Genomic DNA, 23,377 nt, shown 5'->3' on the forward strand with positions numbered 1-23,377 from the left:
TCTTCACGCAGTCTATGTGTGTATTCTTTAAGGCTAAAGTGAGTCATAAACAGCATGCAATTGTATCTTTTTTTAGTCCATTCAGCCATTATACTTACTTCAATTGGAGAATTTTTTTTTTCTTATTAATACAGTATTTATTTGTCTTTCCTCTGTCAAACCCTGAGCCAACCACTTTCCCCAGGCTGCCTGGGGAGGTATAGGAAAAGGAACATACAGGGCAGACAAGACATGGGAGAAAGACCTATGGGAGGTGGAGACGACTCCTTCACATGGCGAAGAGGATGAGAAAGGCCACCATTAGGCAAAAGAGCCCCATGGCCTCTGAGAGGGCAAAGCCCAGAATGGCGTAGGAGAAGAGCTGTTGCTTCAGAGAGGGATTCCTGGCATAACCAATGATGAGGCTCCCAAACACAGTCCCAATTCCAGCCCCAGAGCCAGCCACCCCAACAGTGGCAGCCCCAGCCCGAATGAACTTGGCTGCCGTGTCAATGTCCCTTGAAATGGCGCTGGTTTGGAAGCTGCGGCTAGGAATAAGTGAGGTCAGGGGATGTGGGGCTGCCAAGTTGCTGAGGCTCTTATCTGTCAGTGTCTCTGGTGGTTTTAGCACCACTGCAGACAGTGATCGGCTCAACAGCTGAGAGGTGCTCCGGACCAAGAAGGGGGTGGAGACGAACTTTGCACAGGCGTACATTTTCAGGGGATGAGGGGCTGTAGCAGGAGAGCTGCTCCCAGAGCGGAGACGACCGAGAGGGGCGGGGCTCAATTGGAGAATTTAATCCATTTAAGGTTATTGATGTTATAGTTTGATTTATTGTATTCTATTGCAATATTGTTTATTAAGTAACAAGATTATTGTAGTCAGAGTTACTTTCGCTGTTTGCTTTTTAACTTTTAAACTTGAGTTGTAAGTGAATTTCACACCATATTACGGAATCTTTCATTATAGATTTACCATTACCAATGAGTTTTCTACTACCTTTTAATGTTTTTATGATGTTCATTAGTATCCTTTTGGGCTCACAGAACTCCCTTTAGTATTTGTTGGAAGGCAAGTGGTGTTTCATCTGCTTTGGTTGTGAAAAGTCTTTATTCTCTCCTTCATTTATGAAGGAGAGCTTCACCAAGTGTAGAATTCTTGGTTGATGGTTATTTTGTTTTAATATTTTGTATATGTCATCCTATTCTCTCCTGGCCTGAAATGTTTCCTTTGAGAAATCTGCCTAGAGTCTAATAGGGTTTCTGTATGTAACTTCTCTCTTATGTACCCCCTCTCCGTCTTTCCTTTTATTGCTTTCAGAATTCTTTGTGTTTGTCTTCTAATAATTTAATCATAATGTGTTTTGGTGTAGCCTGATTCAGGTTCAACTGAATCAAGGATTTGGGATCCTTTGGGACTCGTGGATCTGGGTATCATTTGTCTCCCCAGGTTTGGGAAGTTTCCGCCATTACCATATACTTTCTCTTTCTCTTCTGGAATTCCCATGTGAGGAAGACTCTGGTCTTGACTCAAGTCATCTGGTGCCCCAAGTTCTCTGATCAAAGGGGGCTACTGGGTTTGTCCTGTAGACAGTTGGCTCTGCCTACCGCAGGGTTGCTGCGCCATGCTGCTTACCAGGTGTTCTGACCAGGCTTTCTGTTCTGGTGGGGCCGGGAGCTGTGCTTCGCTGTGGGCCGGCCTGTGGGCTGCACTCTCCTGCCTGGGCGGACCTGGAGTGCCTGTCCCAGTCACCCTCCCCGGGTGTTCCCGCCAGGCTGTATGGTTGGGAAGGGCTAGGAGCTACTACTCTCAGCCATGGGGTGGGGGCGGGGGTGAGGGGCTAAGAAAAAGCTCCCCTGCCTGGGCTGAGTGGGGGACCTGACTGCAAGCCAGGCAGAGCTGTGTGTGGTCTCTCCAGCCAGTACACTCCGGAGGTGCCACTTTTTATGGATGGTCCACTCCGCCTGCTGTACTCTCGGCTTGAGCATTTCTGGGCCACACAGCTTCTGGGTGTCCTGGCCAGATTCCCTCGGCTCAGGTGATTGGGAGCCGCACGCGGGGGTGGGTGAGCCTGTGAGTGAGCTCCCCTACCTGGCATCGAGAGACCGGGGGCTGTACTGGGCAGCGGTGAAGCCTGAGCGCGGCAGAGAGGCCTCCGGGGCTTCTGTTCAGGGGCTGCAGGTAAGCGTGTGGGGGCCCAGGTGCTGGGTCTGCAAGCGCGGCCGCACCTCTGAGACCAACGGCCCGTGGTTGACCCCACGAACTCCTCTGCAGGTCCCTTGGGCTGGAAGCGGAGTAGGGGTTTCCGGGAGGTGCCCGCAGTGCTTCCCGGCCCCACTGACGCTTGCCCTGGGCTCTTCCACCAGGAGGGCCAGGGGCTCCGGGGAGACCTGTGAGCGGCCGTGCAGGCCTGAGCGGGGGCACGCGGGGGGCCGCTTCTCCTGCCTCCCCGCGGCCTCCTCGGCCTCCGGGGCAGGGCTGACCTGGGCACCAACCCCCCCTCCGCCCCCGCCCCACATTCTACGATGCTCTCCCCGGTGTCTTATTCTTGAATAATTGTTAGTTGTTTTATGAGGGGTGAAGTCAGGCCGGGCCTAGGGCACCAGCTGGGTGACAGTGGTGTGTGTCACTCTGGGAGGGAATGAGGGCCGTGAGGAGTGTCGGTGCCTCCTGGGCCAGTTTGTTCCCCACCTCTTGGGTGTGCTTTGTGCTTTGGGGGATTCATCTTGGAGTTAACTGGTTTTGCTCACAGTAAACTTGATACAAAGTTGGAAATTCTGCAGCGCAAACTGACCTCGTGTTTACATCTGGAGACCCATTACCTCGGGTGCACGCGGAAAATTGCCATAATGTAAAGGAGAGGAAAATAATTACAGTGGAGCTAAAAGGGAAATAAATTCCAGATGAGATCATTAATTCTAGCACATTAATAAGGTAGCGTTCATACTGGGTAAAGACTGAATTCCTCTTGATGTAGTTAGCCTTAACCAGAGTCATTTAGATGCAAGAGAAATTTAAATGTACTTAGTGTGCAGGCTGCCGGCCTGCATGGAATCCGCTGTGGTGCTCGGCTGGTGCCCCGAGTGCCCGGGCCGGTGCGATGGGCTCTGGGTCATCAAGAGTTGAGTCAAGGAACACTGGTTCTTGCCTTTTTGTTCAGTTTAGGTTCTTGAAGAGACTTCCTTGTCTATCCACAAATGGAAAACACCTGATTCTGGAAAGTCTTGTCTCTGATAGCACTGACAATGTCACTCCTCTAAAATGATGGATGATTGGTCAACTCCTGCCTCCATTTCCCACTCTCGGAGGAATCTCCAAAACCCTACATGGCCATGCAGATTTTCCTTCCTGAAAAGTGTGCCATTCACCACAGCCATGTATGTGTATAGTGTATCTGAGTGTCACTACACTCAGCCCCTATGGGCTGCTGGGGACACTGTTAAGTGTTGGCCTGCATGTAGTTTTTAAATTACCAGTTATCATGGCCACTTTTCTAAATGTTTGAAATCTAGAAAAAGAAAGGAAATGTCTCATTTACTCCCATAATTCTACCAGCAATTTTTATATTAAAATATACACAGCCGGGATCCCTGGGTGGCGCAGCGGTTTGGCGCCTGCCTTGGCCCAGGGCGCGATCCTGGAGACTTGGGATCGGGTCCCACGTCGGGCTCCCGATGCATGGAGCCTGCTTCTCCCTCTGCCTGTGTCTCTGCCTCTCTCTCTCTCTCTCTCTCTCTCACTGTGTGCCTATCATAAATAAATAAAATTAAATCAAAAAAATATATACACAGCCAATATTCCTATTTCTATGTTCTATGTGTACTCTTCCTATAGAGGTGAATCCTGGTAGACACATAATTTTACACCCTGCTTTTGTCACTTAAATATATAAAGTGACAAACACTTGAAACATTTTAGAAACTGAACTTGGTACCTGCTGTAACTCAGCGATTGTCTGGGTCAGATGCGCAGTTTCCCTGAGTCCTGACCTGTTCAAGTGTCAGGTCAGGGAGTCATCTTTATAGGAGCTTGGCCTCTTCTACAAAGGATATTTTTTGATGACCAGTTTTTTGGGCCCACAGCTTGAAACCCTCATTATTAGCAGCAAATCTTCCAAAGGAAAGCCGCGCTTTTGGCCAAGGCCTACTCCTGACACCATCCAGGTATCTGTGTACCGTTGCCGGGGGGAGAGGCCTTGCCCCCGTGGCTGTCCCCGCAGCAGCTCCATAGGTGTCATCTCCTTTGTTTCAGGGGAAGGGTCCCCGGAAATTGGGGGGTGGGGAGAAGGCAGGACAGCCAGAGGCGTGCTGCGGGAGCCGCACAGCGCTGTGGGGCAGGTCTCGGGGGTGTGAGGTTTAACACTGGCATGGGCGGCCCCAGGACACGAGGTGGGAAGGTGCTGTGGGTCCGTGAGAGGACGGGAGGGGCAGGCGTCCTGGGAGGCGGGTCCCTGAGTGCCGGCTCCAGCGGAGGCAGAGGGCAGAAGTCTGTTCTCCAGATCCGGGGGCCAAAGACAGCCGCCGGGGAACCTCTCCCGGTGTGTGCCCCTTCGGTGGCCGGGGCTTCACTGAAGATCCTCGAACCCCTGAGTGGCTTCAAGTGCCTCGAGGTCACACGGTGCTTGCCAGGGGTTCCCTGAGGGCAGGCGAGCTGCGGCGAGGCCACCCGCGAGCCCCGCGGCCAACTCCGCCCCGCCGAGCCGCGCCCCCGCCTCCACCGCAGCCTACCCGGCGACGGCGACGGCGACGGCGACGGCGACGGCCCGAGGTGAGCCCGAGGTGAGCGGGTCCGGGCCCGGCTCGGGTGGCCGCTGTGGCTCCTGGCACAGCGCCCCCCTCACCCCGCGCCGAGGGCTCCCCGCGCCCCGCAGGCCCGCTCGCCGGTCCCTGCGGGTGTGTGGCCCCCGCGGGCCCGGGGCCGAGCCCCCTCCTCGGGCTCAGTGCGCCCCCGACGCCGAGGAGGGGCCGGGAGCACCTGCCGGCCTGGGAAGCGAACCGCTTGGGGGACCCGGGTCAGGTCCCAGGGTGGGCCGGGAGGACAGGCCCGCTGGGTCTCTTGTGGGGGACGGGCCCGGCAGAGGGCCTGTGGCAGCGAGGGGAGGTCCTGGGGCCAAAGCGCTAATGGACCTTGGCGCGGGGTCCGGGCCGAGCTTGAGCCGCGCCGTCTGTCGCTCGGCGGAGCCCCTGGTTCCGTGGGGGCCCGGGACCCCCAGTCGGCCCCCAGGTCCGGCCGGCCCGGAGCCCGTGCGGAGGCCTCGGGTCCCCCGCGTGGGAACCCAAGGCCCCGGGGGCACCCTGCGTTGTTCACAGGCGCTTCACTCCAGGAGGAGCTGGGGGCCTCGCAAGGGCAAGGTCGAGGGGCGGCGCGGCGCTCTGGAGGTTGGGGCGAAGGGGGCCCCGAGGGCGCCTTGGGGCCGTGGGGACTGAGGGGCGGGGGGGGCGGGGGAAGGGGTGAGGCCCCGCGCACAGCACTCGGACTCTGATAGGGTCTTCTGAAGTTTGAAGAAACGCACTTTTTTGCTGATGAAGTTAATCTGATTTCCCTCCTATTCTGATTGATGCATCCGGTGTTTTTTTCACTTGGCTCGCGGGGACCGGCAGCGCGCTCCGGTTCCCCGGCCCCCTCCCAGCGGCCGCCCCGAGGGGTCATCCTGTGAGCCCGCCCCGTGGCCCCGCCCCCCGGAAGCCCCTGCCCCGGAAGAGCCGCCCCTGCCCGGCCAGAAGCCGCGTGGCGGGGGCCTGTACTCCCCGCAGGGCCTTGGGGATTTTGTCGCTCGCCGGCGAGGCGCGGAGCGAAGCTTCGGTGGGAATCACCGGCGCCGAGGCTCGGCCTCGGGTGTAGCTGCAGGCTGGGGCCCTGCGGGCCGTGGCTCTGTGGCGGCGGGACCGACGGGGAAGCCGGGCCTCCCTCTCTGGCGCGCCACTCTCACAGCGCCGCCGGGCCCTCGATTCCCGGAGGCTCCTTCCTTTGTGACCTTCAGCGACTCCGCCATCGGAGCAGCCTCCTGCCGCCGCCGCGGCTCCGCTTGAGGTGTGACTCGTGGAAGCCACGTGCCGCCCGAAGGCTTGCGGACGCGCCGTCGGCAGGGAGCGGCCTGGGCCCGGCGTCACCGCGGGGCGCACGGGCCTGGGGTTCGAACAGCTCGGGTGCGCGGCAGCCGGTCGCCTCCCCAGGGCCTGTCGGGCCGCCCGCTGCCAGAGCCCCGGCCGCCGGGTCAGACCGCCTCTGGCAGGAACGGCCGCGTCTCCTTCTTCAATTCCAGTTTCCACCGACAGGATAGTTGGTGCTTGAGCCCAAGGGCAGATCTGTGATGGGCCCTTAAGCCGAGCCTGCGAGCCGGGCGACCCCTGACCTAATGTCTGGAAGCCTCCACATCTTCCTTCGTAAAACAGATCGGAGCCAAGATCATTTGGGATAAACAGTGTGAGGTTTCAGCTCGAATTTAGCATTCTTTCAAGAAATGTTTTGAGTGATGACGCAAAACACCTGACAGATTGTTCGTTTTCCTTTAAAACTCAAGACCTACGGAGTGAGCGAGTCCCTCACTGCCACTCACATCTCCATCCCGTCTACTTAGTGAACCTGGGCTCCTTTCTAAGCTGTGGTAACGGAGGTGGACTCGGCCGAGTTCCCCTCAGGGAGTGACCCAGGAGCCCCGGACCAGGCCCCTCACGCTCCCGGCGCGTTGCGGGCAGCGGCGGCGCGAGGCGCCCACGGGCTGTGCACTTGCTGGACGGGAGAAGCCTGTTCCGGGTTTCGATCTGGGGGCGGGCGGGCCGGGGCCGCGGGGACCGGCCCCAGCTTGCTGAGGGACCCCGCTCTTTCCGACACTAGGAGTCCCCGCCTGGGAATCAGACTGATGAAGTGATTTCCCTTTTTCTGTCCGACATGAAGCCGTTCTTTTTTTCCCACCAGACCAGAGGAACGTAATTGTAGCGGCTCCCTTTTACGGGGTGTTAATTTAGCTCCCGGTTGAATAAAGTCTAAGGCTGAAGGCCAAGTGGTTTCCTCAGACAGGAGGCTGGGACTGTTGCCAACCCCGGGGGGGGGGGGGGGGGTGTCGGCTTCCAGGCCCCGCCGTGCTCCCGGCTACAGGTGGAGCCTACAGGGGCCCCTCAGGGGACGCGGGCGGTTTATGGCCACAAATGGCTGAAAAGCAAGCCACTTCCCCAGTCCGCGTGCCAGAGCCAGGCCACCACCTACCACCCACCACCCTTACCTGGGATCCTAGGGCCTGGGAAGGCTGGAGGGCACAGAGGCCCCGGCGCCCCAGGTGTCCCGCCCCCCACCCCCTCCCTCCCGGGCCGGCCACACTAAGTGGGGGGGGCACTGAGGTGACACGGGACACTGCGACCCGAGGCCCCCGCGCTTCTTTCCAGCCTGTTACTTGGAAAGCTGCCTTTGTCTTAGGACTGTTTGATGAGAAGGAACTTTAAAATCGGGGGCTGGATGTCCAACTCTGCCTTTGCCAAGGACTAATCCTGAATAATGGAAGCTGCCCGGGTCCACCCCAGGGCCTCGCGGGACCTCGGCCTCCAGACAGCCTCCACCCGCTCTGGAGGGCACTGGGGCCACACTGGCGGCCTGTGATGGGCATGTAGAAGGCCGTGAGCACTGGTGCCAGGAAGGGGAAGGGCCCGTTGCACAAGCCCCTGGTCAGACTGGGCTCAGATTCAAGCATGTCCTGTGCTTGTTTCCCCACTGGGGTGGGGTCCCTCAGGAGGAGCTGGGGGTCAGGATGGACACAAACCCTCAGCCCTCGGGCCTTCTAAGGCAAAGGCAAACCGAATGCCTGCAGAGGTCTCCCAGCTGTCTGTCTTCTTGGTGGACACAGGGAACTTCTCCAGGGCCTCTGGGACCTGCCATCCATTAGCAATCCCACAGGGCCCCGCCACCACCTAATACTGTCCAAGTGGTGTATTGAGACAGGTGTGAACTGGGACTGTCCTGGACAGTAGCCGTCCAGCCCACAGGTACAGAATATCACAATTTAAACTGTGCCCTTTAAATTCATAGGAAAAAACAGAATTGCTCAAACAACTATAAACAACTACCCTACAGACATAAGTAGGCATGAAATGGCCAGTACTTTAAAGGGATTAGTTCTCTGCTTTCCAAGGGGTTGATGGATGTGGTTTGGGGGTGGGACTGGTATAGACAAGAAAATGTACGGAAGAGGTGAGGTGTGGTGTTGTTATCCAAAGACAGTTACAGTGGAAAGTTGATTATGATCTTATTCTAAATCTGAGCAGGTAATTTGAACACACACCTGCCACAGAGTAAACCCACTGGCTGCAATGTGCCATGGGAGGGGCTCATCCCCTGGCAGGGTTGGGGGTCTGGCGAGCGCGTGGGACTGATGGGGTGAGAGGCTGGTGGGGCTGCCGGGCGGTTCCGGACCCACAGAGCAGCAGGCTCCGCTGGAAGCCAGGCCGAGTGGCCCGTCCTCTTGTTCCCACCAAGCAGCTGGATAAGCACTGCTGAGAAGGAACTCGGCTCAGCCAGGTGGAGGTTCCGGGAGGCAGAGGCAGAGTCGGAGAACACGAGCGGGCTAGGAAGACGGGTGCTCTGAAGGGTTTCAGGAAATGGAAGCTGGGAGATTTTTGTCCGCTGGAGAAAGGAAGCCTAACTCACTAGGCGACCAAAGACCCGTCCTCCCAGAAGGTGAGGGCGAAGGCCCCAAAGCCCCGGGCCCCCTGCTGCGCACCTGGCCACCTGGCGGGGTGCAGACCGTCGACCGCCCAGGGCTTTCCACACGTAGCAGAAACGGAGTGTGGGCAGCGCTAGCTGCGTCCTGCTGGGGTCTGACTGGGGTGCGGACCTTGAAGAGTGGAGACCGGGACGCGCAGGTGGCCCAGAGGTTTAGCGCCGCCTTCAGCCCGGGCCTGACCCTGGAGCCCCAGATCGAGTCCCACGGCGGGCTCCCGGCATGGAGCCTGCTTCTCCCTCTGCCTGTGTCTCTGCCTTTCTCAACCTCTGTCTCTCATGAATAAATAAAATCCTTAAAATAAATTAAAAAAGAGTGGAGACGGGATCCGGTGCCTCAGGCCTTGCCTCCTGCTCCCTGCGAGCGTTCAAGACATTTTCGGGGCTCGGTTCCTGCGCCCGCTCACCACGCTGGGTCCAAGGTTCCGACGTTCGTTCGTCTCTGGACGCCAACCCTCTGCCCCTTCCTCCTACCTCCTTCCACCGTATCTGAGGGGGAGGCTGGGCTGGGCCGGGGCGGGCGGGAAGGCCTTTTCCTCGCGGTGAGGCTGCTCGCTGATGCCCTCAGGTCTTCTGGGCAGGAGGGGAGCGGAGGAGAGGCTGAGGGCCCCAGGGCACGAGCAGCAGAGCCGGGCCGCGCCCCTTGGGGTCGGAGGCCACGTCTCCGGGCTTCCTTGTCCCTGGACCGGGTCAGGATAAATCCTGCTGCAGAGGCTGGGCAGGGCTCCCGGACACCGGGGGTCCCCCCAGGCAGCCTCCCCCCAGCCCTCTGAGGCTCAGCGGCCTGTGAAATGACGCGGCCGGGAAGCCTGAAGGTCGGGTCAGGAGCGCCGCCCTTTCTCACATGTCCGCTCCACGGCAGAGGTTTCACGCAGATGATCTCGCTTTACTGTCCTAACCACCAGCCCGGTAGCTACCATCATTTCCTGTTTCTCTGGCCAAGGAATGGAGACGAAGAGGTAGGCCAAGGCGCCTGAGGGCCCACAGCTCGGCCTTGGAGCTGCCCACGGTGGCTCCGAGAGGGGAGGGGAGCGGCCCGGTCTGCGGGGTGCTCCTCTCCAAGGCTCCTCACGCTGACCCCAGGGGGCTCTGCGCCCCCCGTCCACTGGCCTACCTACTTCCACAGAACGGGGCGGCCCTCTGAACCCCTGAGGAAAGGGCCCCTGACTTCTTTTTCAAGAGGTCGATGGGCAAAGTAATGGGTAGAAAGCCGTGCGAGGGCCTCGGTGTCTTCCGGAGCCCACAACAGACAGGAGGGAACCAAATCAGGGCCTTGGACCCTCAACTGTACTTCCCAGGGCATCTCTGGACCCCGGTGGGGCCCTCCCCAGGCTGGAAGCCCCCAACTCGTGTTGTCCAGGTTGGGGGTTTGTGTGACGGGAACCCACTTCAACGTACTGCAAGAGAAAAGGGTATTTTAACAGAAGGGTGCTCATAGGCCCCCCGAAGGTCACAAGCTGGACCCCCCAGCTGCATGAGGTGGGCTGGAGCTGGGGGTCCCAGGGCGGCAATGAAGCCAGGACCGAAGTCCCTGTTTCCGGCCCTCAGCCCCGAATGACCGGGAGGCACCAGCCCCACTGGCTTCAGGAGAAAGCTCTGAGGGAGCAGCTTTGGCCAGGCCGTCCCTGCCTCAGCTCTGGTTTGCTGTTGGAAGGGCAGCGGCCCAGCCGAAGACGACACAGCACGTGGCCTTGCACCCAGCTGTTTCCCACCCAGGACAGAGCAGTGGCCCCCTGGTCAGGCCGCCTCCCCTTTCTCACGGGCCGTGACCGCTGCCTGGCGGCTCTGTTCGTGAAAACCAAATGATGGTGGGGCCAGGCAGTGGGAGATCTGCTCCTTTTTCATCTTCAGCTGCTCCTTCGGAGGTTCCCTGAGGTGGCGCATTGCCCACGGGGTCCTCCTGGGGAACGGGGGGGGGGGGGGGGCTGCGTGGAGGGAAAGGGCTCAGGGCTCCCCTAGGGCCACGTCCCCCGCCGTGGTCAGCTGTGACAGACCCCAATGCAGCCACTGCCACCCGAGTTTTCTCCATGAAACTAATCTCATTTCCATCTTTAGAGAAGAGTGATGTCTTCGTACATATTTTACCAGGTCACTCCCCTTAAATGTGTCCTGGCCATCTTGTTTTGCAAGGTTAGTGATTTGCCCTCAGCAAGGGACGCATAAGCCCTGAGCAAGTGATGGGAGATGTAGAAGGGCGGCTCAGCCACTGGTGGTGGGGCAGCGGACGCCAGCAGGACAGCCAGGGCCTCTCGGTTCGGGAGGCAGTGGTGAGCTTCCTCAGTAGCCACATGCCTGTCCTGCATGTCCTCTGGAAGCTCTAGCAGTTGCGAACACATTTCTAACAAATGACCCAAACTTGGGAGTCGATCACCTTTATCACCTCATATCCTTGTTCAAGTACACTCCTTATTTTTTCCTAGATAGAGATAACGAAGACAGCCTCACAGCATTCTTAGCCAGCCAGCTGGCTCCCAGCACCTGCATCATCCACTATCAATAAGCTCCTGACCCGGGGTGGGGGTTGGGGGGCTCTTTGGTCAAAGAGACACATTCAGTTTTAATTGTTACATGTTAATTCACTCCTGAGTTCCTTCAAAATCTCCTATTTGCTGAGTGTCAGCACTATTCAGTTTGTTGGCAGGAAAGTAAACTTTGCAATGATGAGAAACAAAAAAAAAAGTAAAATGGCCAAATCCTTTTTCCCCTTTAACACAGTCCTTGTTTAAACAATATAGCACAATGTTTTTAAAAATTTTTTATTTTTTATTTTTTTACTAAGGCACATGACGTATAGAAATACTGAGGTACAAAATGCAAATTTCTGCATAAGACTTTTAAAATAACCATTTTGGAAAATGAGAGTGAACATCATCTTCCAGAATATTCAGCTTTTAGCTTGTTTTTTCTTTTGGACCAGTTCAACCAGCAACTTGTATCTAGCGATACAGTCTTCCTGTAGGAAGAGAAAGAGAGAAGTGAGACAGTTATTTTCATAGGCTGCTGTGAGCACCGTGGGCTGAACCCGCCGTGGCCTGCCTGCTGGCTGCGACCTGGGTGAGTGGGGCGGGCTCATGTCTGCTTGCTCTGCACGGAGCCTGACCACCACGGGCTGGATGGTGCAGCTGCTCACGGGCAGACAAAGCCACACAGGAGCCAGGAGAAGGCCAGCAGAGGTGGAGCATGAGACCCTGGGCTGAATGGCCAGTGTGTGTGAGACTCTCCAGTGTTATCATGATTATGACTCTCAACTAATGATAATGATCATTTCTAATATTTTACTATATCATCACATGTCCCCTCAGAGGAAACAAAAACTTGAGGCCAGGTATCCACACTATCCATTCTCATTTGGGTTTCCCTCTCCGTCAGGGGCTGATGGGCCTGTGGTGGCCTTGTTGGCCCATAGGACCAGGGTAGGGAGTGTGCTAGACTCTACCCCCTGCTTGTCCCAGCCCCACCCAGATGCCCCAGCCTGTTCCCACTGAACTCCCAGCTTCAGATCTCAGCTGCCTGTCGTTGTCACCCCTTGGGGTGAAGTGATGCTAGGGAGGGGCCTCATTTCACTCGTTTGTCATAAGGTACTTTCCAGAATCCATTTCTGTTTCTGTTAAAAAAAATACCTCAATGGCACTGGAGGCCTTCATGAACTTAAGGTCTAGTGCAAAATGATTTCTGCTCTATGGTAGATGGTTTTATCAGCCATGGACAGAGAACAGATGTCCATTCTTTTCCTAGGATTCTAGCTTAGGAGTGGTGTGAGAGTTTCTTCTAATAAGTGCCTTTTCTGGATCCCCAAAGACTACTTGCATAGAGTCTTTAAAAATATGGGCCTTTTCTCACACATGGCACCAATGCCAGCCCCAGCGTTTCACCCAACAGCGCGACCCGAGTTCTGAGCAGCAGGCTTGCCAGTGCGCTTGCCTTGGAATGCGCCTCAGGCAAAGGCTCCTCCTTCCAGCCCAGAATTCCCAGTGGCTTAGATGCCACTTACAGGGAGTCACTCCAGAGCAGGCGAGCCAGCAGGCAACCCCTCCTGGAGCTGGTTCTAATGTCAAGGCTTAAAGGGAACACTTGCAGGACAATACAAGTGCTGCTTATCTCTGGTTCAAACAGCAGGGTTTCCAAACCCTGAGGCAATGAATTTCTGAATGTTCTATCCTTAGGAATCCACAGTTCCAGCTCCTTCATTTTAAGCCAATGTCAATTCATCACACATGTAGATGCCTGTGTCCTGACAGATGCTAGAGAAATTCAAGGAAAATAATTACTTCTGGCAAACCAGTTGGAGAGGCTGGGAGACTGTGTTTCTCAAATAGATCAACTGCTAATGGTTTATTTTTCTCCCCAGGAATTCTCAACTTCATCATTTTCAAGTAGGTGATAGATAACTAGACCTGTACACACCGGGACATTCATGGCCACGAGCTAGATTTTCCAACATAGAATTTCAATTAAAAAAAAAAAAGAATGTAAATGAACATCAATGTGCCCAGAGGCTACCGAGTGATCCAGGCACAGAAGGCAGAGGAGACTCGGATTTCTCTGTGTTCCTGGTGCCTCAGACTAAGAGGCGAGCGACAAGGAAAAAAACTCAGGAGAAAGAAAGGCCCAAATGGGAAGGCTCACACGGGGAGCTCCCAACCCCGAAATGGCAGATGGTAGGCAGAGACTGGGGTGAAGGGCTGGCTCTCCCGGGGGCGCCCCATCTGCCCGCCCGAGTGTGTGAGAATGGTCTGCAGGTGTATTGAAGCAGACCCTAAGAACTTAAACAGGGAAAAGAGCTAAGTATAAACATCAAGGCTCCCGGGTGGGTTGAGTCCTAAATGTCGACCTTACCTGGGCCCCAACCCCACCTCCAGAATCTCAAGTCAGCCTGGGGGTGACTGCAAAGGCCTGAGTGCTGTGCACTGCAGGCCCGTGACCGTCAGGACACCGTCATCCACCACACATACACTCTCGGTGAAGGCTCATTAAGGAGCGAGAGGGAAACCTCTTGTGACCCTGGTTCCAGAGAACTTCTCCCCGTGAGGGAGGGCCTGCCACAGCCGCTCCCCTGCCCGTGTGGAGGAGGGTGCGGCCAAGTCTACCCGTGCTGCTGCTTTCAGACTGCCAGACTGGGGCGAATGCTCTAGAAAGTTGGCAGACTTGTTGGGGGTGAAAGTTATATTCTCTACCTGGAATCTTCTCTGAGAAAAACCAACTGGTCTGTAGAATTACCTGAGAATCCTGACCTCATTTAAACAAAATAATCAGTCCAGGGCCCAGATTCACCGTAATGTCGGGAGAACTACACTGGAAGACCACTGGTAAATGAGAATCATGTGGACAGCTGTAGGGGGAAGGGTAGGAGTCAGGTGAAGAATTAGGGGCAGCTGGCGGCAGCCACTTCAGTGGTGTTCTAAAACCAGCGCAGAGGCCTCTTTCTTTCCCCGCCTCACCCACCTTACTCTTAGACGGGACACATTTGGCTATTTTGTCCCAGCGGTCAGAGGATCCCTTCGGGTACTGCTGTAATGCTAATTCCAGAAGTTTCTGTTGACTCTGAGTCCACGGCTCCTCAGCAGCACGTGTTCTGTCCTTCTTCTGGCTCTCCTCATCGCTGGACTCCTTTTGTTCTGATATATCAAAGTCCTTCTGCCTCTTTCCTCTGAACTTCTCTTCTGGTTCCACCTTTGCTGCTGCCTCAGGTGGCCTCATTGGCCTTCGCCTCCGCAGCCGGCTTTCTGGAACCACTGCCTCCTGCTCGCCCTCCTCGTCCTCCTCCTGCTCATCCTCCTCGTCCTCCTCCCTGGCCTGTTTGGTATCTTCTCGCTGCGTGATGATGTCATCTGGCAAGGCCGTGGGGGCCTTGGTGGGCCGGGAGTTCTGAGCTGTAGACTTGAGTTCAGAGAGTCTGACCATTCCTGCGAGGAAGGACACATCACACAGTTGGGAAGGGTAGGGGCAGGTCAGGTGACAAGAACAGCACTGCCCCCAACACCACAGATAGTGGTGAGGCATTCTGCATAGAGTGTTTTACTTAATTTTCATAGTAGTCTAGAAAGATAGGTGTTGTTATATCCTAATTCTACACAGGACGCAAATCAGACCCAGAAAGCAGCAAAGGCGGGATTGGAACCCAGTCCTGCCTGATTCCAAATTTCTGTCCTTTCTGGCACTTTGAGGGACAGTGGAGTGACGTACAGAGTCAGGCTGTGACCAAAGAATGCAAAGAGCTCTTTGAGAAGCAACAACCTGCTGCTTTTTAGGTAGGGAAGAATGTTCTTTACCATCTGGAATTGTTAATTCCATTAGCAAAGCTAAATTGAATTTGTCAAACCTTGTGCTATCTCACCATCTGCAGGTGAGCCACCGACACCAGGGGGCCTGCTCTGGGCTCCAAGCCGCTTCTGGTGCCACTGTGCCACCATGCTGGACAGTACCGGGCAAAGACTGTCTTCCGGCCACATGTACCATCTCAGAGATAGCCCTGAATGTTCAACCACACATCTCTCATTCTGTTCACACTTTTCACCCCCTCCACCAATGCTCTAGTATCTGTGTAATAGTCTACGCCACACCGCCTTTTCAAGAACACATTTTTGGAATGTCTTGGACGCAGGCTTCTTTCACATCGCCTCTCACTGCCCATTTCAGCCTCTGTGCCGACAAATAACTGTAGTAGTAGAAAAGGAATCTGGGAATACCCTCCTTCCTGAGGCCTGCAGAGCCCAACGTGAAGCCTTATTGGGGATGACTTTTCAAGATCTCTGGGTTTGCTCACCTGCATTGCTCTCTTTGGGACCTGTATTTAAGTCAAGTTGGGAGGTTTTAGGAAGTATTTTCTTCCTGGTTCCGAGCAAACATATGGAGAATCTAGCAAAATTCCAGTTACTCTGGAGGAAACCTACTTTGAGAGATGTAGATTCTTGGGAAAGCTGCTTGTCTATTTTGAAAGACTGCCCTGTGTGCATGGTGATGACAGTGTGGGCAGTGTAGGGGAACTGCAATGCATTTGTGTGGTGTGCAGAATGGCTTTCCCCTGTGTGCCCCATCCACCCAATATTAGCAAAGAACAAGGTTTTTTTTTTTGTTTTTTGTTTTTGTTAAGATTTTTATTTATTTCTTTATTCAGAGAGAGAGAGGCAGAGACACACGCAGAGGGAGAAGCAGGCTCCATGCAGGGAGCCCGACGTGGGACTCGATCCCGGGTCTCCAGGATCACACCCTGGGCTGCAGGCGGCGCTAAACCGCTGCGCCACCGGGGCTGCCCAAACAAGGTTTTTTATAGTTTTTAAAAACTTATTAAATCCATCTTAGCACCCATGGATGGGGGTTGGGGGGGCACGACTGGATTGTTATGTTGGTGCCTGTGATTTGCGACCCCTTTTAAGGAAATGACCAGTAGAGTTCATTGGCCAAAACTACTATACCTTTGTATTTAAAAGTTATTATTAAGAGGTATTTATTTTGAGGAAATCACTTTAGATTAGTGGGATGAAGTGGGTGCTTGAAAACTCACCTGAGGAGCAGGTAACTGAATCCTTCAGTTGCTTGGCTTTGGTTGTCACCTGTTCCAAAGTATAAAAGCAAAGAAAATCTTACTTTCCACCTATCTCTTGTAGGTGACCTATTTCATATAAAGTTCATGTGAATGAATCAGGTTTATGGAATCTGAGGACTGGAGGGACCCTCAGTTATCCATCCACTCATTTATTTAACCAACGGGGAAATTGAAGCCCAGGAAGATTAAATGGCTTGCTCCAAAAGAGCCTCCTGTTCGGCAGCAGTCAGAACAAGAACTTGATCACCTGACAGCTTCTAGTTCAATGCCAGTTGTATTATTTCTAGGCTGCTTTTAAAAATATACTATATAAACAGGTCATGTTTTTAATTTTATTTTTATTTTTATTTTTTTAAATTTATTTATTTATGATAATCACACAGAGAAAGAGAGAGAGGCAGAGACACAGGCAGAGGGAGAAGCAGGCTCCACGCACCGGGAGCCCGATGTGGGATTCGATCCTGGGCCTCCAGGATCGTGCCCTGGGCCAAAGGCAGGTGCCAAACCGCTGTGCCACCCAGGGATCCCAGGTCATGTTTTTTAGTTAGGATTTGCTGAAAGAATATCTTTCTTCATCAGAGAATGCTAAACCAGTGAGTATTATAAACAGCAGAGAAATTTATTCTTAACTAATGTTAGAACATAAATGTCTGTCTTTTCTTTGCATCCAAGAAACCGTAAGAACACAGAAGATTGACATTAGAGGAAGAATCTCTTGGTAGAGTAGGGCAGTTAGACCCATGACCCATTTACATATATGAGTGTGGATCCACAGAAATAGTTTTGTTTGGTGGTAATTATTTCTTTTTTCTCTATACAAATGGTATCACATCATCTGTTTCATTCCATACCTTGCTTTTTTCATTTAATGATGTCTTAAAGATCTACATATAGATTTCCCTTTTTAAAATTGAGATAAAGTTTACATACAGATTTTGTACAGATTTTAAATGTGCAATTCAGAGTTTTAACCAAAAAAAGGGACCTATGTAACCAATCTAATTCTAATCAAATTATAGAACATTCCTATTATTCCAGAAAGTTCTCTTGTGTCCCTAAGTTAGTCTCGACTCTGCTACTGACAACCACTGTTCTGACTTTTTTTTTTTTTTTTTTACTGTTCTGACTTCTATTACACATATTTTAAAACACAGGATCAAAATTAATTCAAAAAAATGTAAAAACAGTTAATTGCTCAATGAATTTATCAATCAAGCCATCCTTTCCCCACTTATTTGAAATGTTGACTTTATGAAATGTTCCACTGTATACAAGAACTATTTTTCTATACTTTGTATTCTATCCCATTAATGCATGCATATTCTTGAACCAATGTTTCACTGCTTTAATGAAATTTGAAAGTAAAACCTCAGAAAGCATGATTGTTAAGAACTCAGGTGGACTTATCTTGGGCCCACCTCTTATTAGCTGGGTAATCTAAGCAGTTTCCAATCCTTTCTCTGTACCATGCATTACCCTCTGTAATATGTGGATAATACTAGTAATACCATTTGCCTACTGGTTCTAAATTTGAAATAAGCTCTTAGACTGATACCGAGCAGATATTAAAGGCTCAGTTAATACTACCTATTATAATTGACATGGATCATTTGTTCCTCATTCATACAAAGGACAGAATTAGAGAAAATATTTAAAGCTGCTTAGGAACACTCTTCAGTTTTATTTCCTATCTTCCTCTCTTTTTCCAGATGACTTTGTTTCTTATTTAATGTAAGAAAAAAGGAAGTTCTCCAACATGAGCCTCCTTGCATTCCAACTTTCCCAACTCAGAATTCTGATTGGATTGTTATATATCCTTCCTAGCTTTTATCCCAACTCAAAGAAAGAAATTATCTTCCTTCCTCTTGAATTTTCACAGAACTATGCTACACCTATGAATTTCCTTTGCTTTCATCTTCAGCTTTTCCCCTTCCATCAGCTATGTCTCCTAATTCTTCACATTGAGCTTAATTAAGTTGCCTCCACTCTAAAAGATGATCTTCCCTTATGTTGTTTCTTCTACTCCACTTGGCTTTGTCTTTCTCCAAATATTCCTTCACTGCCTACTACCCCCACCCCCAAATATAATGCTCCCCAACACTCTGTCCTTGCCATTCATCTGTCCTTTACATTTTCTCCTTTGGTATCTCAAATTACTGTTCAATAATACTTTAAAAAAGGAATGACTAACTTGTATCTCTGGCCCTGAAATCTTGGAATGTCAGTGTCACAAAAATTGACCATATAGCAACAATGGATCATCAGATTGAAAAGGATTTCATCTTTATAACAATATAGATGCTTTGTCCTGAGCATTGCTCTAAGATACCTGTCTGTACACATATTCACCACAGCAGCCATATTAAGTAGGATGCAATTATTATCCTCATTTTACAGAATCTGAGGCCCAAGGGGCATAAATCACATGTCCAAGATTAAAAGGCTAATGAGTAGCTGAACCAAGGCAAGTTGGGTTCTAAAATCTTTGCTCTCAATCACTTTAGCAAACTGCCTTTGGAATCCAAATCTTTTATTTTATAGATGAAAAAATGGACCATGTTCTCTTTCTGCTATGCTATGTGGCTTCCCTTTGTCACTAAAACTCCTATTTAGAGGTCTCCTAGTTCCTCAAGCCAAACTCATCAACTTCTCTGCTTTTGCTTCCTTTCCTTGGTAGTGCTATCATCACAGTCACCTAGGCTCACAACCTAATAGTCAGGTTTTGGACTTTCCTCTTGCTCCCCAGCTAGCTGCCACATGCTTCACAATGCCAACCCCATCTGTTCCCTTCCCTCACAGATCAGCACCTCCTGTGCTAGTTCTTCATTCTCACTTGATTGAGCCAGTAGAACAGTCTTCGAATGGACTCCTACTTACTTACTATTAATTTTTATAGAACAACACCTGTAAGGCAGAGTTCTGATCAGATTCCTTTCATGGTTCATCACTGATTGTGTAATGTTAAATTCTTAAAAAAAAAAAAAAGGATTAAAAAAAAGATTTTATTTATTTATTCATGAGACACACACACACACACACACACACACACACACACAGAGAGAGAGAGAGAGAGAGAGAGAGAGAGAGAGAGAGAGGCAGAGAGAGAAGCAGGCTCCATGCAGGGAGCCCAATTGGGACTTGATCCCAGGTTTCCAGGATCATGCCCTGGGCCGAAGGCAGCACTAAACTGCTGAGCTACCCAGGCTGCCCCCACCCCTCAAAGGATTTTATTTATTTCAGAGAGAGAGAGAGAGAGAGAGCATGGGCAGGGTGGGGAGAGGCAGAGGGAAAGGGAGAAGCAGACTCCTTGTTGGGCAGGGAGCCCCTGGGGCTTGATTCCAGGACACTGAGATCATGACCTGGGCTGAAGGCAGATGCTTAACTGACTGAGCCACCCAAACATCCCTTAATTCTTAACCTGACATGCAAGAGATCCACAATTTCATCTATTCTCTTTCTTGTTGGTAGCTTTCCCTTGAGCAGAACTGAATAATTAATGCTCCCCCAGATAGAAATTCCCTACCCTATACTTTTGCTCATTGTTAACACTGCCTGAAATGATTTTCCTTTCTTCATCAAACCTCTTCTTAAATATCTGTCTAGAGCCAAACCATCCTTCAAAGTACCGTCAGGTGTGACTTTCTTCTTGAAGACTTCCCTAATGTTCACTACCAGGTGACCAATTCTGGTGACAATCTCTCTTCTTTCTCAATTTCTTTGTGTTTTTTAGAATTTAGTTTTTAAATATTATCATGCAATAAAATTATCTTTTCCCTTTTGTCATATAGTTCTATGAATTTTCAACTACCATCACACAGAGGATGTGAGATATTTATTTTTTTCTTGCACCTTGTTTTCTTATTTAACAAAATATTTTGGAGAGTTAAATTATTTAGAGAATTAAAAAATAGCTTAACTGAAATATAATTCACTTTCCCAACAATTCACCCACTTAAAATCAACAATTCAATGGTTTTTACTATATCGATACATACAACCATCATCATGGCCAACTTTAGAACATTTTCATCACTTCAGAAAGAAAACTTACACTCTTTAGCTATCACCCTCCCCATCTCACTCAATCCCTCACTGATCAATAAACAATCAGAAATCTACCTTTTGTCTCTAGATTTTCCTGTTCTGGGCTTCCATATGAATGGAATCATACAATATATGGATTTTTGTGGCTGACCTCTTTCCCTTAGTAATATTTTCCAGGTTTATCCAAGTTGTATATATCAGTACTTCATTCCTTTTTGCTGAATAATATTCCACTATATGAATATACCACATTTTGTTTATCCATTCATTAGTTGATAATCATTTGCATTGTTTCAATCTTTTGGCTATTACGGATAATACTTCTATAAACATTTGTGTATAAGTTTTTGTTTGGGCAAAATGTTTTCATTTATCTTGGGTATACACCTAGGAGTGAAACTGCAGAGACATATGGTAACTCTATGTTTAACTTTTTGAGGAACTGCCATACTGTTTTCCAATATGGCTGCACCATCTTATATTTACACTAGCAATGCATGAGGCTTCTGATTTTTCTACATCTTGGCAAACATTTGTTATGGAAAAAAGTTTGTTATCAAACTTTTTGATTCTAGCCATTTTGGTGGGTGTGAAGTAGGATCTTGTGGTTTTGATTTGCATTTCCCTAAAGACTGAGGATATTGAACATTTTTCCATGTGTTTTATTGGCATTTGTGTAACTTCTTTGGAGAAATGTCTATTCAGATCCTTTCTCCTTTTTTTATTTGGTGATTTATTATTGAGTTGTAAGAGCTCTTTATATATTCTGGATATAAGCCTTTTATCAGATAAACGATTTACAAATATTTTCCCCCTTCTGTGGGTTGTCTTTTCACTTTCTTAATGGTATCCTCTGAAACATGGAAGTTTTTAAATCCGATGAAGTTCAATTGATCTATTTATAGTTTTAGCTCTTACAGTTAGGGGAATATTGCCATCTTAATGATTAAGACTTCTGATCCATGAACAGGGGATATTTTTCCATTTATTTTGATCTTCAATTTCTTCCAACACTGTTTTGTAGTTTTCACAGTTAAAAGTTTGTACTTTTTTTTTTTTTAAGTTTGTACTTTTGTTAAACTAATTCTTAAGTATTTTATCCTTTTTGATGCTATTATGAATGAAATTCTTTTCTGAATTTAATTTTCAGATTGTTCACTGTAGATTTATAAAAGTAAAACTAATTTTTTTTTAAAGATTTTATTTATTCATTTATGAGAGAGACACACAGAGGGGGGGGGGGGCAGAGACACAGGCAGAAGGAGAAGCAGGCTCTGTGCAGGGAGCCCGACGTGGGACTCGATCCCGGGTCTCCAGGATTACGCCCTGGGCCGAAGGCATATGCTCAACCTCTGAGCCACCCAGGCGTCCCAAACTGATTTTTGTATACCGATATGTATCCTCCAATCTTACTGAACTCATTAGTTTCAACAGTTTTTTAAATGAATTCCTTCAGATTATATATATATATATATATATATATATATATGCGCAGATAGAGACTGTTTACTTCATTCTTTTCAATCTTATTTTTCTTGCCTTTCTTGCCAATTTCCTTGACTAGAACTTCTAGTACAATGTTAAAAACATTGAATTATCTCATCAGGAAAACATCCCCTTTTATCCTAGTAAGCATGATGTTAACTGTGGTTTTAGTAGATGCTCTTTATTAGGTCAAGGCACTTCCCTTTTATTCCTAGTTTGTTGACTATTTTTATCATGCAAGGGTGCTGGATTTTGTCATATGGTTCTATTGAGATGATCTTGTGATGTTTATTTTTTATTATTGATACAATGTATTTATTGTAATTGATTTTCAGATGTTGAATCAGCTTTGCATTCTTGGGCTAAATCCAGTTGATCAGGGTATAGTATTATTTTTATAAGTTGCCAGATACAGTTTGCTATATTTTGTTGTATTCCTACTCATAAAAAAATATTAGTCTGTAGTTTTCTTGTCATTTTCTGGTTTGGTATAAGGACAATACTGGCTTCAAAAAATGAGTTGGGAAGTAGTCACTCTCTTCTATTTTTTGGAAGATTTTGTGAAGTACCGGTACTTTTCTTTAAAGGTTTGGTAGAATTCAGTGGTGAAGCCATCTAGATTTGTGCTTTTCTTTGTAGGTAGATTCTTTTATTACTCTTTTATTTCTTGGCATATACTTGTTCCTGGCAGAGTATTCATTTACAGCCCTTTTTATTTCTATAAGGTTCTATAAGGTTGGTAGTAATGTCCTTTTTTTTTCATTTCTGATTATAGCAATTTGAGTCATTTTTCTCCCTTGGGAAAAGACTGGTCAATCTAGCTAAATGTGAATTTTATTGATGTTTACAAAGCATCAGATTTTGAATCCATTGACTTTACTGACTTTCTCGTCTCTATTTCATTAATTTCTGCTCTATTTGTTCATTTTCTCTCCTTGTTTTTACCACCCCCCCCACACCTTGCTTTAAGGTAGAGGTCATATTACTGACTTATGATCTTTCTTCTTTTTTTAAAGTAGGCTCCATGCCTACATGAATGAAGCTCAATGTAGGCCTTGAATTCCATGACTCTCAGATTAAGACCTGAGCTAAGTAGTTATTTGCTTAACCATCTGAGCCACTCAGGTGCCCCTCTTTCTTTTTCTTTCTTTCTTTCTTTCTTTCTTTCTTTCTTTCTTTCTTTCTTTCTTTCTTTCTTTCTTTCTTTTTCTTTTCTTTTCTTTTTTTTTTTTTTTTTTTTAGAGGGAAGGGAGAGAATCTTAACCAAACTCCATGGCCACTGCAGAGGCAACCTGGGGCTCTAGTTCATGACCCTGAGATCATGACCTGAGCTGGAATCAGGAGTTGGACACTTAACTGACTGAGCTACCCAGGGGCCCCCCACCTTCTTCTTTCTTAATAAAGGCATTTAAAGCTATAAATTTCCCTTTAGGAACTGCATTAGCTGCATTCCTTAAGTTTTGGTGTGTTATGTCTTCATTTTCATTCATGTTTAAGAATTTTGATTCCCCTTGTAATTTCTTGACTCATTTAGTAGTCTGCTGTTTAATTTTAACATATTTGTTGATTTTCCCAGTGTTTTTCCCTGTTAACTTATTTTTTAAATATTTAATTAATTA

The 23,377-nt window shown here is 49.5% G+C and overlaps 3 protein-coding genes across 3 annotated transcripts in view; all 3 read right to left on the reverse strand.

Annotated features, from left to right (window-relative positions):
- Positions 1 to 111: 111 nt before the first annotated feature.
- On the reverse strand, positions 112 to 761 carry LOC121497567 (ATP synthase F(0) complex subunit C2, mitochondrial-like). Its single transcript, XM_041767296.1, has one exon. It carries the CDS (start codon positions 692 to 694, stop codon positions 269 to 271), a length of 426 nt encoding a protein of 141 aa, XP_041623230.1. The 5' UTR covers positions 695 to 761; the 3' UTR covers positions 112 to 268.
- A 4,055-nt stretch (positions 762 to 4,816) lies between these two features.
- Positions 4,817 to 5,629, reverse strand: LOC121497741 (basic proline-rich protein-like). Its single transcript, XM_041767471.1, has one exon. The coding sequence runs from the start codon at positions 5,627 to 5,629 to the stop codon at positions 4,817 to 4,819; it is 813 nt and encodes a 270-aa protein (XP_041623405.1).
- Positions 5,630 to 11,428: 5,799 nt separating this feature from the next.
- DNAJC1 (DnaJ heat shock protein family (Hsp40) member C1) overlaps positions 11,429 to 23,377 on the reverse strand; it is a 204,095-nt gene continuing 192,146 nt past the window's right edge. Inside the window, exons 10-12 of the mRNA XM_041765812.1 lie at positions 16,188 to 16,236; positions 14,129 to 14,589; positions 11,429 to 11,639 (exon numbers count right to left, since the gene is read on the reverse strand). Coding sequence (XP_041621746.1) covers positions 11,571 to 11,639; positions 14,129 to 14,589; positions 16,188 to 16,236 — 579 coding nt within the window. The 3' untranslated portion in view covers positions 11,429 to 11,570. The remainder of the gene's footprint in view (positions 11,640 to 14,128; positions 14,590 to 16,187; positions 16,237 to 23,377) is intronic.

This window comes from Vulpes lagopus, chromosome 8 (genome assembly GCF_018345385.1).
Source record: "Vulpes lagopus strain Blue_001 chromosome 8, ASM1834538v1, whole genome shotgun sequence".
NCBI lineage: Eukaryota > Metazoa > Chordata > Mammalia > Carnivora > Canidae > Vulpes > Vulpes lagopus.